Source organism: Panthera uncia, assembly GCF_023721935.1.
Source record: "Panthera uncia isolate 11264 chromosome E2 unlocalized genomic scaffold, Puncia_PCG_1.0 HiC_scaffold_19, whole genome shotgun sequence".
In the NCBI taxonomy this organism is placed as follows: Eukaryota; Metazoa; Chordata; class Mammalia; order Carnivora; family Felidae; genus Panthera; species Panthera uncia.
Genome location: NW_026057588.1, coordinates 8,798,845 through 8,810,952, shown reverse-complemented (window position 1 = coordinate 8,810,952; position 12,108 = coordinate 8,798,845). Strand labels below are relative to the sequence as shown.

The window sequence follows — 12,108 nt, the reverse complement described above, 5'->3', positions numbered from 1 at the left end:
CGACAGAGCATGAACGGGGGAGGGGCAGAGAGAGAGGGAGACACAGAATCGGAAACAGGCTCCAGGCTCCGAGCCATCAGCCCAGAGCCTGACTCGGGGCTCGAACTCACGGACCGTGAGATCGTGACCTGGCTGAAGTCGGACGCTCAACCGACTGCGCCACCCAGGCGCCCCCTATTTTATTTTTTATTTTATTTTATTTTATTTTATTATTTTATTTTTATGTAGGCTTCACGCCCAGCGCAGAGCCCAATGCAGGCTTGAACTTACGACCCTGAGATCAAGACCTGAGCTGAGATCAAGAGTCAGACCCTTAGCTGACTGAGCCGCCCAGGCGCCCTGTGTATTCCTTTTTTAAATTCAAACAAATTGAATTTATATTCTGTTGAATGTCAAAGGAAATTAAGTAAATAATCGAACTGAAACTAACCAGAATTAGAGAAAATGAACAAATCAGTTCCTCAAGTCATACTGGCCATGTGTCAAGGGCTTGGCAGCCACAGGTGGCCAGTGGCTACCATTTTGGACAGAGTGTTCCTTTCTTTCTTTTTAAAAAAAATTTTTAATGTTTATTTATTATTGAGACAGAGAGAGACAGAGCATGAGCACGGGAGGGGCAGAGAGAGAGGGAGACACAGAATCCGAAACAGGCTCCAGGCCCTGAGCTGTCAGCACAGAGCCTGACACGGGGCTCGAACTCACGAACCGCGAGATCATGACCTGAGCTGAAGTCGGACGCTCAACCCGACTGAGCCACCCAGGGGCCCTGGACAGAGCGTTTCTGAGATCACAGGCAGTTCTGTCGGACGATGCAATTCTAGATCTTTATGTGAAGCTGGGGCAGAAAAATCACACAGCTGAAAGGGGGAGATCTTCCTGGGATTGGGAACCCACGTTTGCACAGCTCCAAAGTCTTTCCTTCCAAATGCTATGCTGTTCTTTACTTTTGCCGCCTGTATTGAAAGCTCTGAGAAAAGCATTTTATCGGAGGATGAGCGTATTTCAGCAAACGCCTCACCCTCCCTGGGTCTCATGTGTTAAGCATCTGGGTTAAACCAGATTATCTCTCTGCGTTCCCCTCTGGGATCTCAACTTATTGGATTCCTTCTTCCCGTTACAGACAGCGAGATGAGAGGTCCTAACATGGGCTAGGGGACTGCAGGACCTTGGGTAAGATTTAGTAAATTCCACGAGCCTCAGTTTCCCCATATGCATGACTGAGATAAGGGGCTGCTTACTCCCACCGTTATTTGCGATGATTAAAAAAAAAAGAAATCGGTGTGGGTGGGTTCTGTCCCCGCTTAAAGCCCAATCGTAGACCCCTGGGCTTTCTTCAACTGCCTCTAGCATCGCGAAACTCTCAACTCACTTCCTTGAAGGCATCGCGCATCTCCTGGACGCCGATCATCCCCGCCGTTTCCGCGAGCAATTTGGGGGTCATCAGCTCCACAAAGTCGTCAAAGTCTACACGGCCACCCACTGGGGACAGAAGAGGCAGGTCTAAGTGAGATTCCGTGTGCCTAAGCCACCATTACCTTCAGGGTCTGTTCAAGGTAGACCTGTTCTGATCTCTCTGCCTTCTGAGAACCTTCTCTCTCGGCCAACCCGGGCCCCAGGGTCCCTTTAATCCAAACCGGGGCGGATGGGGTGCACAGGGTGGCAGTAAGCAGCTGTCCGTGTGACCTCGAGCAAATCTCTTAATTGATTCAGATCTACATTCGCTCCTCTGTTGGTCTGTGCGCAGGGGAGTGCGAATTAAACGGGAGGCACGTCCCTGCCAGATAGGAACACGATCCTGTCCTGGCGTTCGGCCTCCTTTCCTCCGTGACGCGCCCGGAAGCAAACCTCAGAGCGATTCTGGCCCGGCTTCCTTCTCGAAAAGCCGGTGGTGATGGCAGTAAACCTACATCCCTAACCAAGAGCCTGACCTGCGTCGCCTCCTTTGTCGCAATCGCACAAGGAGTGACATCGTTTCTGCCTGACAGGTGGGGAAACTGAGACTCAAGAGTGGGGGTTGTGACTCCACTTTTCAAAAGGGGCCACAGTCGGGGCGCCTGGGGGGGCTCAGTCGGTTGAGCGTCCGACTTTGGCTCAGGTCACGATCTCACGGTTCGTGGGTTTGAGCCCCACGTCGCTCTCCCTCCCCCAAAATAAATAAATTAAAAAAAAAAAAAAGCCCACAATCAGTAAATGATAGAAGCGGGCCTTGAGTCCAGATCCTGCCTCTAAGGTCACCGTTTTGATTCACTTCAAACGCTGCCTCCCCGAGTACAGCCTGAGCTGCTCGGACTCCCAGTGGCTTCCGGACTCCCAGGGCCGCCTGCCCTCTTCCTTACCTGCCGCTCAGCCTCCACATCCCTCCCGATTCCCCCCACCAGCCCGCCCCCAGCCCCAGTCCTTCTTCCCGCCCCCGGCCTCACGGTTCATGCGGATTTGCTGGCCCAGTTCAGTCAGCTCCATCTCTGTGGGCATGTAGCCCATCGTCCTCATGAGATTCCCCAAATCCTTACAAGAGATGAACCCATCTCTGTCCTTGTCGAACTCAAGAAACGCTTCCCGAAGCTCTGAAAGCGAAGAGAGAACTCTGGGGGGGGGGGGGGCTTGGAATCGTGAGTGGGGCAGGGAGGGGGGGGGGTTCAAAAATTGTAAGGGGGGGCGGGCATCCCCTCAAAACAACAAGGGGGGGGCCAAATGTTAAAAAAAAAAAAAAAAGGCATATGGGGCACCTGAGTGGCTCAGTCGGTTGAGCGTCCGACTCCTGATTTTGGCTTACTCAGGTCATGATCTCACGGGTCATGAGATCGAGACCCATGCCAGCTCTGCACTGACAGCATGGAGCCCGCTTGGGATTCTCTCTCTCTCTCTCTCTCTCTCTCTCTCTCTCTCTCTCTCTCTCTGTCTCTCTCTCTCTCTCAAAATAAACTCATGCATGTGTCACTCCTGGATCTCCGAGACACCCGGGGATGGGTTTGCCTTCTAAACACGTTGGGAGGTGCCTAAAGTACCATGAGTTCCACAAATCATGGCTAAGTAGGAGGAGAGGGAGGTGGGACGAAAGGGTCTGCACGGAGATGCACAGAGAGCAGCTTAGTGGCAGACGACCATGGGGTGTCTTCTGGGGACAGAGGTTACCTTCGATCTCATCCTGTCCCAGCGGTCTTTCCTGGAAAGGAATGCAGGGAGAGGGAATTTGGAGAGGGTCAGGGATCCAGCATATCCACTTCTCCAACCATGTCCCCTCCCTCCTCTGAGCGATCCCTCTCCTTTCCTGTTTCTCCTCCGTTCTTGCTCGTTCCACCCACCCCTTCCTTCCCTTCCTTCGCTCACCTCCTGCCTCCCACCCACGGCTCTTTGCCTCTCGCTCTCTTGCTCATCGCTTCGCATTTCCTCTCTCCTGTCCTGGAATCTTGATCTCTCTCCCTCTGCCCTTCCTGAACGGACATCCATCCCGCTGTGCTGAAAGGGGGCCTTGGATGCCATGGAATCCAGTCCCCTCCTTTTCCAGAAGACAGTGAGGCTTAGAATCAGAGCAAACGTGCTCAGAGTGCCAGCTCTGGGCCAGACGTCCACAGTCCCTTCATTTAAACCTCAGAACCACCCGGTGCAGGGTAGGACCAAATAAATAGCATTCCCATCTTTATAAAAGAGGAAGCGGAGGAACAGAGAGGTTAAGGAAACTGCCTGAGGTCACACAGCTCCTAGGGGCAGAGCCCCTCCCAAGGCGGGGAGACTTTAAATCACTCCCTCCAGGCTGTGCAGCAGGTCAGATGCAGTGGGCGCCTGAGATCTGAGTTCTGAGTCCGAATTCTTCCTGCTACACCCCCTGGATTCTTACCCCACCCACCCCATTCTTTCTCCCAAGGTTCAGAATCCCTTTTGTGGGGACCAGCGTTCAGCGACGGCGGGGCCGGAGGATCCGTGCCCCCCGCGACCGGTTCCTAAACCGGCTAAGAATTTCCAATCACCGTTGCCGCCCCCGTATCTGGGACACCGCGAGGGTCAGGCTTGGGGCCGTCGCACCCGACCTGGGAAATCCCACCGAGTGGCTGCTCATCTCTGAAAGCCTGACAGTAAAAAGCGTGCTGCCACCTCACCCGCTGTTTCTCGGCGATGCCTTTTCTCAGGAAGATGCAGGCGGGGCCCACGGGGACCTGCATGGAGGGACGGGGACGGCTCGGCAGGCACCAGGCTCAAGTCGGCTCCCCCTCCTTCCCGTCCCCCTCGGTGGCTCGGCCTCCTTATCTTCTCGGTCACTCCTCTGCCAACTCTTCCTGCCTCTCCCTCGGCCCCTGGTGTCCGAGAGCTGTGACAGCTGGATCAGAAATCTCTACTCGGGTTGGGGAGGGGATCAGAGCTGTGTCTGCCTCCCCATCTGGCTCGAGTGAGATGGGCGGGGATGGGGCGGGCGGAGGGGGGGGAGGCCAGTCTCAGGCTCTGACCTTTTATCCCCAGAATAGGACTGGAAAGATCATTGCAAAAAACGGGGATTAGAGCCCGGGGCAGCCCTTCATTCACGTTCCGGCGCTCACCGCAGGCCGGGCCTCTACTGGCCTGTGGGTGGGTAAAGACGTAGAGGGCACGGCCCTGGCCGCCGGGAGCTGTGTGCCACCCGTGAGGGCCAGCTGGCGGATGCAGGAACCCAGGGACTGGGTCAGAACCCTGGCTTCAGGAAGCGGGCACGCATCGCGACCAACAGGGTGCTGTCTGGGCCGCTTCTGCTCGTCTCTCTCTTCCGTCTCCCTAAATGATTTGGGGGAGGGGAGGGGAGGACGAGGTGGGCATCCATACTGGCGAGGGGGAGAAGTCATAGCCACGTGTCACCGCCCAAGGAGGCAACGAGGGTCTCCACCCCGGGGGTCGGGAGGGGATCCAAATAGGGGGAGGTGCCCGCAGAGAGGCGGCATGGCCCAGGGTGCCGGGTGGGAACGTGAGCGGAGTGAGGCGGCGTCTACAGGATATGTCTAGCGTCTGGGGCTTGACTTCTAAATAGCATTCTGCACTCAAAGGAACCGAGACCGGGAGACGCGGCCGCTCCCATGACTGGAACAGGACCAGCAGGCAGATGCGCCTAGAAACAAATCTTGTGCCGTGAGGCCAGCACACGTTGTGGGGTCACAGCAAAGGAACACGGACGCCAGCCTGAACAAGCTCCACTGGCCAGGTCAGGGGCCATTTGGAAATCCAAAGAAAGAACAACAGATTACATAGCATAACACAGGACACCAGCAGTCCCCACAGACAGGAACAAAAAGGGCCAAGCTTGACCACATTTATTTACACGGCACAAAGTATCCCCTTACAACGTACTCATGGCACAGGAGAGTCGCTCTGTAAGGGGGACACCCAGCCGACACCATCTCGATCAAATGATTAAGACGAACATCACCGGGGGCGCCTGGGGAGCTCAGTCGGTTAAGCGTCCGACTTCAGCTCAGGTCATGATCTTGTGGTTCATGGGTTCCAGCCCTGCATCAGGCTCTGTGCTGACAGCTCGGAGCCTGGAGCCTGTTTCGGATTCTGTGTCTCCCCCTCTCTCTGCCCCTCCCCCTCTCACTCTCTCTCTCTCAAAAATAAATGTTAAATTTTTTTTTAATTAGGGGCACCTGGGTGGCTCAGTCGGTTAAGCGTCTGACTTCAGCTCAAGTCATGATCTCACAGTCCGTGAGTTCGAGCCCCGTGTCGGGCTCTGTGCCGACAGCTCAGAGCGAGGAGCCTGCTTCGGATTCTGTGTCTCCCCCTCTCTCTGCCCCTCCCCTGCTCATGCTCCATCTCTCTTTGTCTCAAAAATAAATAAAAATGTTAAAAAAAAAAATTTTTTTTTAATTTTGTTTTAAATTAAAAATAAATAAATAAAATGAACATCACCAGCGGGGCACGTGGGTGGCTCAGTCAGTTAAGCATCCGACTGCTGGTTTTGGCCCAGGTCATGATCTCACAGTTTCGTGGGTTTGAGCCCCACCTCCGGCTCTGCACTGACAAGCGAGGAGTCTGCTTGGGATTCTCTCCCTCTCTCTCTGCCCCTCCCCTGCTTGCACTGTTTCTATCTCTCTCAAAATAAATGAATGAATGAATGAATGAATGAATAAATAAATAAATCCTTCAGTTACACTGGCTACATTTCAAGGGCTCGGCGGCCGCATACGGATAAAGGGCATTTCCAGCCCTGCAGATAATCCCACCGGAAGGTGCTGGTTCAGACGGTTCCCATCTGTCCCCCGCCGTCCACGTGGGAGCTCCAGGAGCCGCGCCCCCAGCACCCAACACAGACTCTGACACCACGGTGGGGGTTCAAGAATTATTTATTGAAAACACAAACGACTGGTGAAATCCCGGATCCCAACTTAAACTGTCCCCGCGCGCGCACACACACCTCTGACACTCAAAACCCACTCGACCGTGACACCGGATTTGCTGAACAACAGAGGTGATGCCCCCGGTGCCCCGGGGAGGGTGGGAGCCTAGTAGAAATCTTCCGGGTCGGAGTCTAAGTCCGCGCCCTGCTGGTTCTGAATCTGACTCTGCTTCTTAAACAGAGAGGCCACCTGAGGACAGCGGGTGGGAGCGGGCGATCAGAAGCCCCGGGGGTACCCCTCCCCCCCCATTCCAGAACCCACCGCCGAGAAGCCGGCCTGGCCGGGCAAGCCCACCCGGGCCGAGGCCTCACCTGGGCACTGGTGGTAGCCTCCTCGGGCTTCTTGTCTTCGCGGACGCGAATAAACCGGGGGAAACGGAGGGAGATCCCCTTCTCGCTATCCACCTGGGGGAGGGGGCGATGATGGAGACGCTCCCGGGGTCTAGCCCACAGGCCACCTACGCCAGCAATTTCCTATCCAGCCTCCTCTCCGCTCCCTCCCCTCCGGCCTCAGCTTCCTCGTCCACACAATGGGGCCAAGCAACAGGTTATAAAAATTAAGTAAGGCAACAAAGTGCTTAGTTAGGACCATACCTGGAGCGTAATAGGTGCTTAAGAAACACCAGCTACCACAGCTGTTATTATATTATTATTCTTAGGGCTGAGAGGCAGGATAGCAGAGATGGGATGCAGGTTCTAGAACCAGAGGCAGGGTGCAAATCCCAGCTCCCAACTCAGGAGCTGCGTGACCCCGGGCCAGTGACCTCCGCTCCCAGGGCTCTATTTCCCCAGCTGCACACTGGGGATGTTCAGTGTCGTGACGACAGGACGCGTGCGTGTGAGTGCCGAGCCTGTGAGCACAGTGCCCGCTTCGCACAGACGTTCCATAAACGTCGCTCCTGTCACTTGTCACCGGGGCACCCTGACTGTCTAGGGTGGAGCCTGAGTGAGAATTTTCGAAAAAGAAAGTCGATTTAAAAATAGGAGTCCCGGGGCGCCTGGGTGGCGCAGTCAGTTAAGCGTCCGACTTCAGCCAGGTCACGATCTCGCGGTCCATGAGTTCGAGCCCCGCGTCAGGCTCTGGGCTGATGGCTCGGAGCCTGGAGCCTGTTTCCGATTCTGTGTCTCCCTCTCTCTCTCTGCCCCTCCCCCGTTCATGCTATGTCTCTCTCTGTCCCAAAAATAAATAAAAAACGTTGAAAAAAAAAAAATTAAAAAAAAAAAAAAAAAAATAGGAGTCCCAGGGCGCCCGGGTGGCTCAGCTGGTTGAGCGTCTGACTTCGGCCTAGGTCATGATCTCGTGGTTCATGAGTTCGAGCCCTGCATCAGGCTCTGTGATGACGGCTCAGAGCCCGGAGCCTGTTTGGGATTCTGTGTGTCCCCCTCTCTCTGCCCCTCCCCGCTCACGCTCACTCGCTTGCTCTCTCTCTCAAAAATAAACAAACATTTAAAATGAATAAATAAATAAATAATAATAAAAATAGGGAGTCCCACTACCAAAACTGAAACAGGAAAAAATAGAAAATTTGAACAGACCCATAATCAGTAAGGAAATCGAATTAGTCATCAAAAATCTGCCAAAAAACAAGAGTCCAGGGCCAGATGGCTTTCCAGGAGAATTCTACCAAACATTTAAGGAAGAGTTAACACCTATTCTCTTGAAGCTGTTCCAAAAAAATAGAAATGGAAGGAAAACTTCCAAACTCTTTCTATGAAGCCAGCATTACTTTGATTCCAAAACCAGACAGAGACCCCACTAAAAAGGAGAACGACCGACCAATTTCCCCAATGAACATGGATGACCGACCAATTTCCCCAATGAATCCTCAACAAGAGGAGCCAACCAGCTCCAACAATAGATTAAAAAAATTATTCACCACAACCAAGTGGGATTTATACCTGGGATGCAGGGCTGGTTCAATATCCACAAAACCATTGACGTGATTCATCACATCGATAAAAGAAAGGACAAGAACCATATGAGCCTCTCAATAGATGCAGAGAAAGCACTTGACAAAATACAGCATCCTTTCTTGATAAAAACCCTCAAGAAAGCAGGGATAGAAGGAGCATACCTCGAGATCATAAAAGCCATATATGAACGACCCAACGCTAATATCAATGGGGAAAAACCGAGAGCTTTCCCCCTAAGATCAGGAACAAGACAGGGATGCCCACTCTCGCCACTGTTATTCAACATAGAATTGGAAGTCTCAGCCTCTGCAATCAGACAACACAAAGAAATACAAGGCATCCAAATCGGCCAGGAGGAGGTCAAACTTCCACTCTTCACAGATGACATGATACTCTATATGGAAAACCCTCAAGATTCCACCAAAAAACTGCTAGAACTGATTCATGAATTCAGCAAAGTGGCAGGATATAAAATCAATGCACAGAAATCGGTTGCATTCCTCTACACCAACAATGAAGCAACAGAAAGAGAAATCAAGGGATCGATCCCACTTACAGTTGTACCAAAAACCATAAAATACCTAGAATAATCTAACCAAGGAGATGAAAAATCTATATACTGAAAACTATAGAAAGCTTATGAAAGAAATTGAAGAAGACACAAAAACATGGAAAAAGATTCCATGCTCCTGGAGAGGAAGAACAAATATTGTTGAAATGTCGATACTGGGGGCGCCTGGGCGGCTCAGTCGGTTGAGCGTCCGATTTCGGCTCAGGTCATGATCTCACAACTCGTGAGTTCGAGCCCCGCGTCGGGCTCTGTGCTGACAGCTCAGAGCCTGGAGCCTGCTTCTGCTTCCGTGTCTCCCTCTCTCTCTGCCCCTAACCCCCTCGCATTCTGTCTCTGTCTCTGTCAAAAATAAATAGACATTAAAAAAAATTAAAAAAAAAAATGTCGATACTACCCAAAGCAATCTACATATTCAATGTAATCCCTATCAAAGTAACACCAGCATTCTTCACAGAGCTAGAACAAATAATCCTAAAATTTGTATGGAACCAGAAAAGACCCCGAATAGCCAAAGCGATCTTGAAAAAGAAAACCAAAGCAGGAGGCATCACAATCCCAGACTTCAAGCTGTACTACAAAGCTGTAATCATCAAGACAGTATGGTACTGGCACAAAAACAAACACTCAGATCAATAGAACAGAACAGAGAACCCAGAATGGACCCACAAATGTATGGCCAAGTCATCTTTGACAAAGCAGGAAAGAATATCCAATGGAATAAAGACAGTCTCTTCAGCAAGTGGTGCTGGGAACACTGGACAGCGACATGCAGAAGAATGAACCTGGACCACTTTCTTACACCAGACACAAAAATAAACTCAAAATGGATAAAAGACCTAAACATAAGACAGGAAGCCATCGAAATCCTCGAGGAGAAAGCAGGCAAAAACCTCTTTGATCTCGGCCGCAGCAACTTCTTACTCAACGCGTCTCCGGAGGCAAGGGAGACAAAAGCAAAAATGAACTACTGGGACCTCATCAAAATTAAAAGCGAAGGAAACAATCAGCAAAACTAAAAGGCAACTGACGGAATGGGAGAAGATATTTGCAAATGATACATCAGATAAGGGTTAGTATCCAAAATCTATAAAGAACTTCTCAAACGCCACACCCAAAAAAACAAAGAATCCTGTGAAGAAATGGGCAAAAGACATGAACAGACACTTCTCCAAAGAAGACATCCAGATGGCCAACCGACACATGAAAAAATGCTCAACATCATCATCAACAGGGAAAGACAAATCCAAACCACAATGAGATACCACCTCACACCTGTCAGAATGGCTAACATCGGGCTCTACTCTTGACAGTGTGGAGCCTGCCTGGGACTCTCTCTCTCCCTCTCTCTCTGCCCCTCCCCTGCTCTTGCTCTCTCTCAAACTTAAAAAAATAAAAATAAAAATAGGAGTTCGCCTTTAAGTGGAAGTCCAAGCCCAATCGTAAAAGCATACGCTGGCTACGTTTTTGAAGGACCAGAAGAAATCACAAAAGAAATCCATTTTTAATTCAAGATTTCTGGAGGGGAAAGCAAAGAGCGACCCCAGCACCAGCCACAGGGTAGCGTGTCCCCCATACGCTGACCCTTGACAGCTGGTGTTGAGGACTGAGCCACGGGTGACAGAAATCAGCCCGGGGAATTTTAAACCTTGGTAGCGAGAAAATGGATTGAAGGAAGTGAAAAAGTGCCATCAGCTTTTACCCAAAAGAACCGTGTTTTTAAAACTCACTGAAGAGCCAAAGGTGAGATGATTATATTAAAGGAAACAATTTCACTGTTTACTTTCTAAACCTGGGGAATTGCTTAAAAAAAAAAAAAAAAAAAGAAAGAAGAAGAGAGACTTTGACCCTGTTTCTGACACCCAAATAAAACCTAAGCTCAAGCTTTCCTGGCTATTATCAGCCTGGAAGCACAGGTGTGGGCTCCGTGATCCTCTGCCCATCCCCCATCTAGAAGGCTGACCCCAGGTCCTTCCCGCTGCACCCCGGCGACTCACCAGGCCCCGGGCAGCGGGGTAGATGGGGGACAGGGACAGATCGGCGCATTTCACCTCCCACACGGCGCTGGGGTCCAGCCAGTGATCGGGGGCCACGGCGCCGTCGGCCCGGACGTAGGAGCGTGGGGTGGGCAGCACCAGGGCCTGTGGGGAACAGCAGCGGGTGGGAGGAAGAGAGGGTCTTGGATCTCAAAGTCAAGGCGAGGAAATGGGCAAAAGGGATAGACGGAGACACAGACAAGCCTTAACGTAAAAGCCTGGGTGGGGACAGGGGGGAAAAGGTGAAGGGAAGAAATGAAGGACAGAGGCCCTGGGACCTGAGTTAAGATATTAAAGACAGGGGTGCCCGGGTGGCTCAGTCGGTTAAGCGTCCGACTTCGGCTCAGGTCATGATCTCACGGCTCATGAGTTCGAGCCCCATATCAGGCTCTGTGCTGACAGCTCAGAGCCTGGAGCCTGCTTCGGATTCTGTGTCTCCCTCTCTCTCTGCCCCTCCCCTGCTCACGCTCTGTCTCTGTCTCTCTCAAAAATAAATAAACATTAAAAAAAATTTTTTTTGTTAAAGACATTAAAGATAAAAGGCGCAAAGACAGGGACAGAGACCCAGAGAGAGAGAGAAGCGAGAATGTCACAGAGGCAGAGACACCAGCACGCCGGAAAGGGAGTCTACCCCAAGATGCCTGTGACCACGACAACAAACAGTCCCAATTACATTACCAGGGGCTTACCCAGCCACGCAGGGATCTGCTCAGGGCCAACTCGGGCACCCCTGCGGTAGCGCCCGCCCCGCGACTCATCCCCCATCAGCGGGGGCAGGAGCGGGGAAGGTGGTGGAGGCCCCATGACCCATCCCGTCGGCCGGCCGAGCTGGGACTCGAACCTGGACACGAGGGGCTCCCAAGCCAGCTCCACCGCCCGCTGCCCCCCTCCCAGCGCCCCGCCCCCACCCAGAGGGTGCAGGGAGAGGAGAAGAGGCCGCACCGCGCTGCCCACCTGGAGGCTGTGGAAATGATCCTCTAGCTCCTCGTCACTGAAGCCAGTTCCAAGCTGCGGGGGGGGGGGGGGGGGGGGGGGGGGGGGAGGGACGGCGGAGGTGAGAGGCGAGCACGCAGGGCAGGCGGCCAGGCACTCCCCGCTGCTCCTGCCCCTGAGACCCGGCGACCTGCGCCTAGCGGAGGCCCCGCCCTCCCCCGGCACCCACGAAACCGCAGAGGAAGCTGCAGGGGGGAGCCGGGTGCAGACCCCGGAGCGGGGACGCCCTCTCCCTGCTCTGTTCC

General features: G+C 52.7%; 2 protein-coding genes across 2 annotated transcripts in view; both read right to left on the bottom strand.

Moving 5' to 3' along the window:
• The window catches only part of CABP5 (calcium binding protein 5), a 9,751-nt gene extending 4,959 nt beyond the window's left edge, over positions 1–4,792 (bottom strand). The window contains exons 1-4 of the mRNA XM_049620832.1: positions 4,095–4,792; positions 3,133–3,163; positions 2,421–2,564; positions 1,370–1,479 (exon numbers count right to left, since the gene is read on the bottom strand). Of these exons, the coding sequence (XP_049476789.1) occupies positions 1,370–1,479; positions 2,421–2,564; positions 3,133–3,163; positions 4,095–4,157 (348 nt within the window). The 5' untranslated portion in view covers positions 4,158–4,792. The remainder of the gene's footprint in view (positions 1–1,369; positions 1,480–2,420; positions 2,565–3,132; positions 3,164–4,094) is intronic.
• Positions 4,793–6,281: 1,489 nt separating this feature from the next.
• LIG1 (DNA ligase 1) overlaps positions 6,282–12,108 on the bottom strand; it is a 43,204-nt gene continuing 37,377 nt past the window's right edge. Inside the window, 4 exon segments of the mRNA XM_049621552.1 lie at positions 6,282–6,542; positions 6,665–6,757; positions 10,832–10,975; positions 11,825–11,878. Coding sequence (XP_049477509.1) covers positions 6,459–6,542; positions 6,665–6,757; positions 10,832–10,975; positions 11,825–11,878 — 375 coding nt within the window. The 3' untranslated portion in view covers positions 6,282–6,458.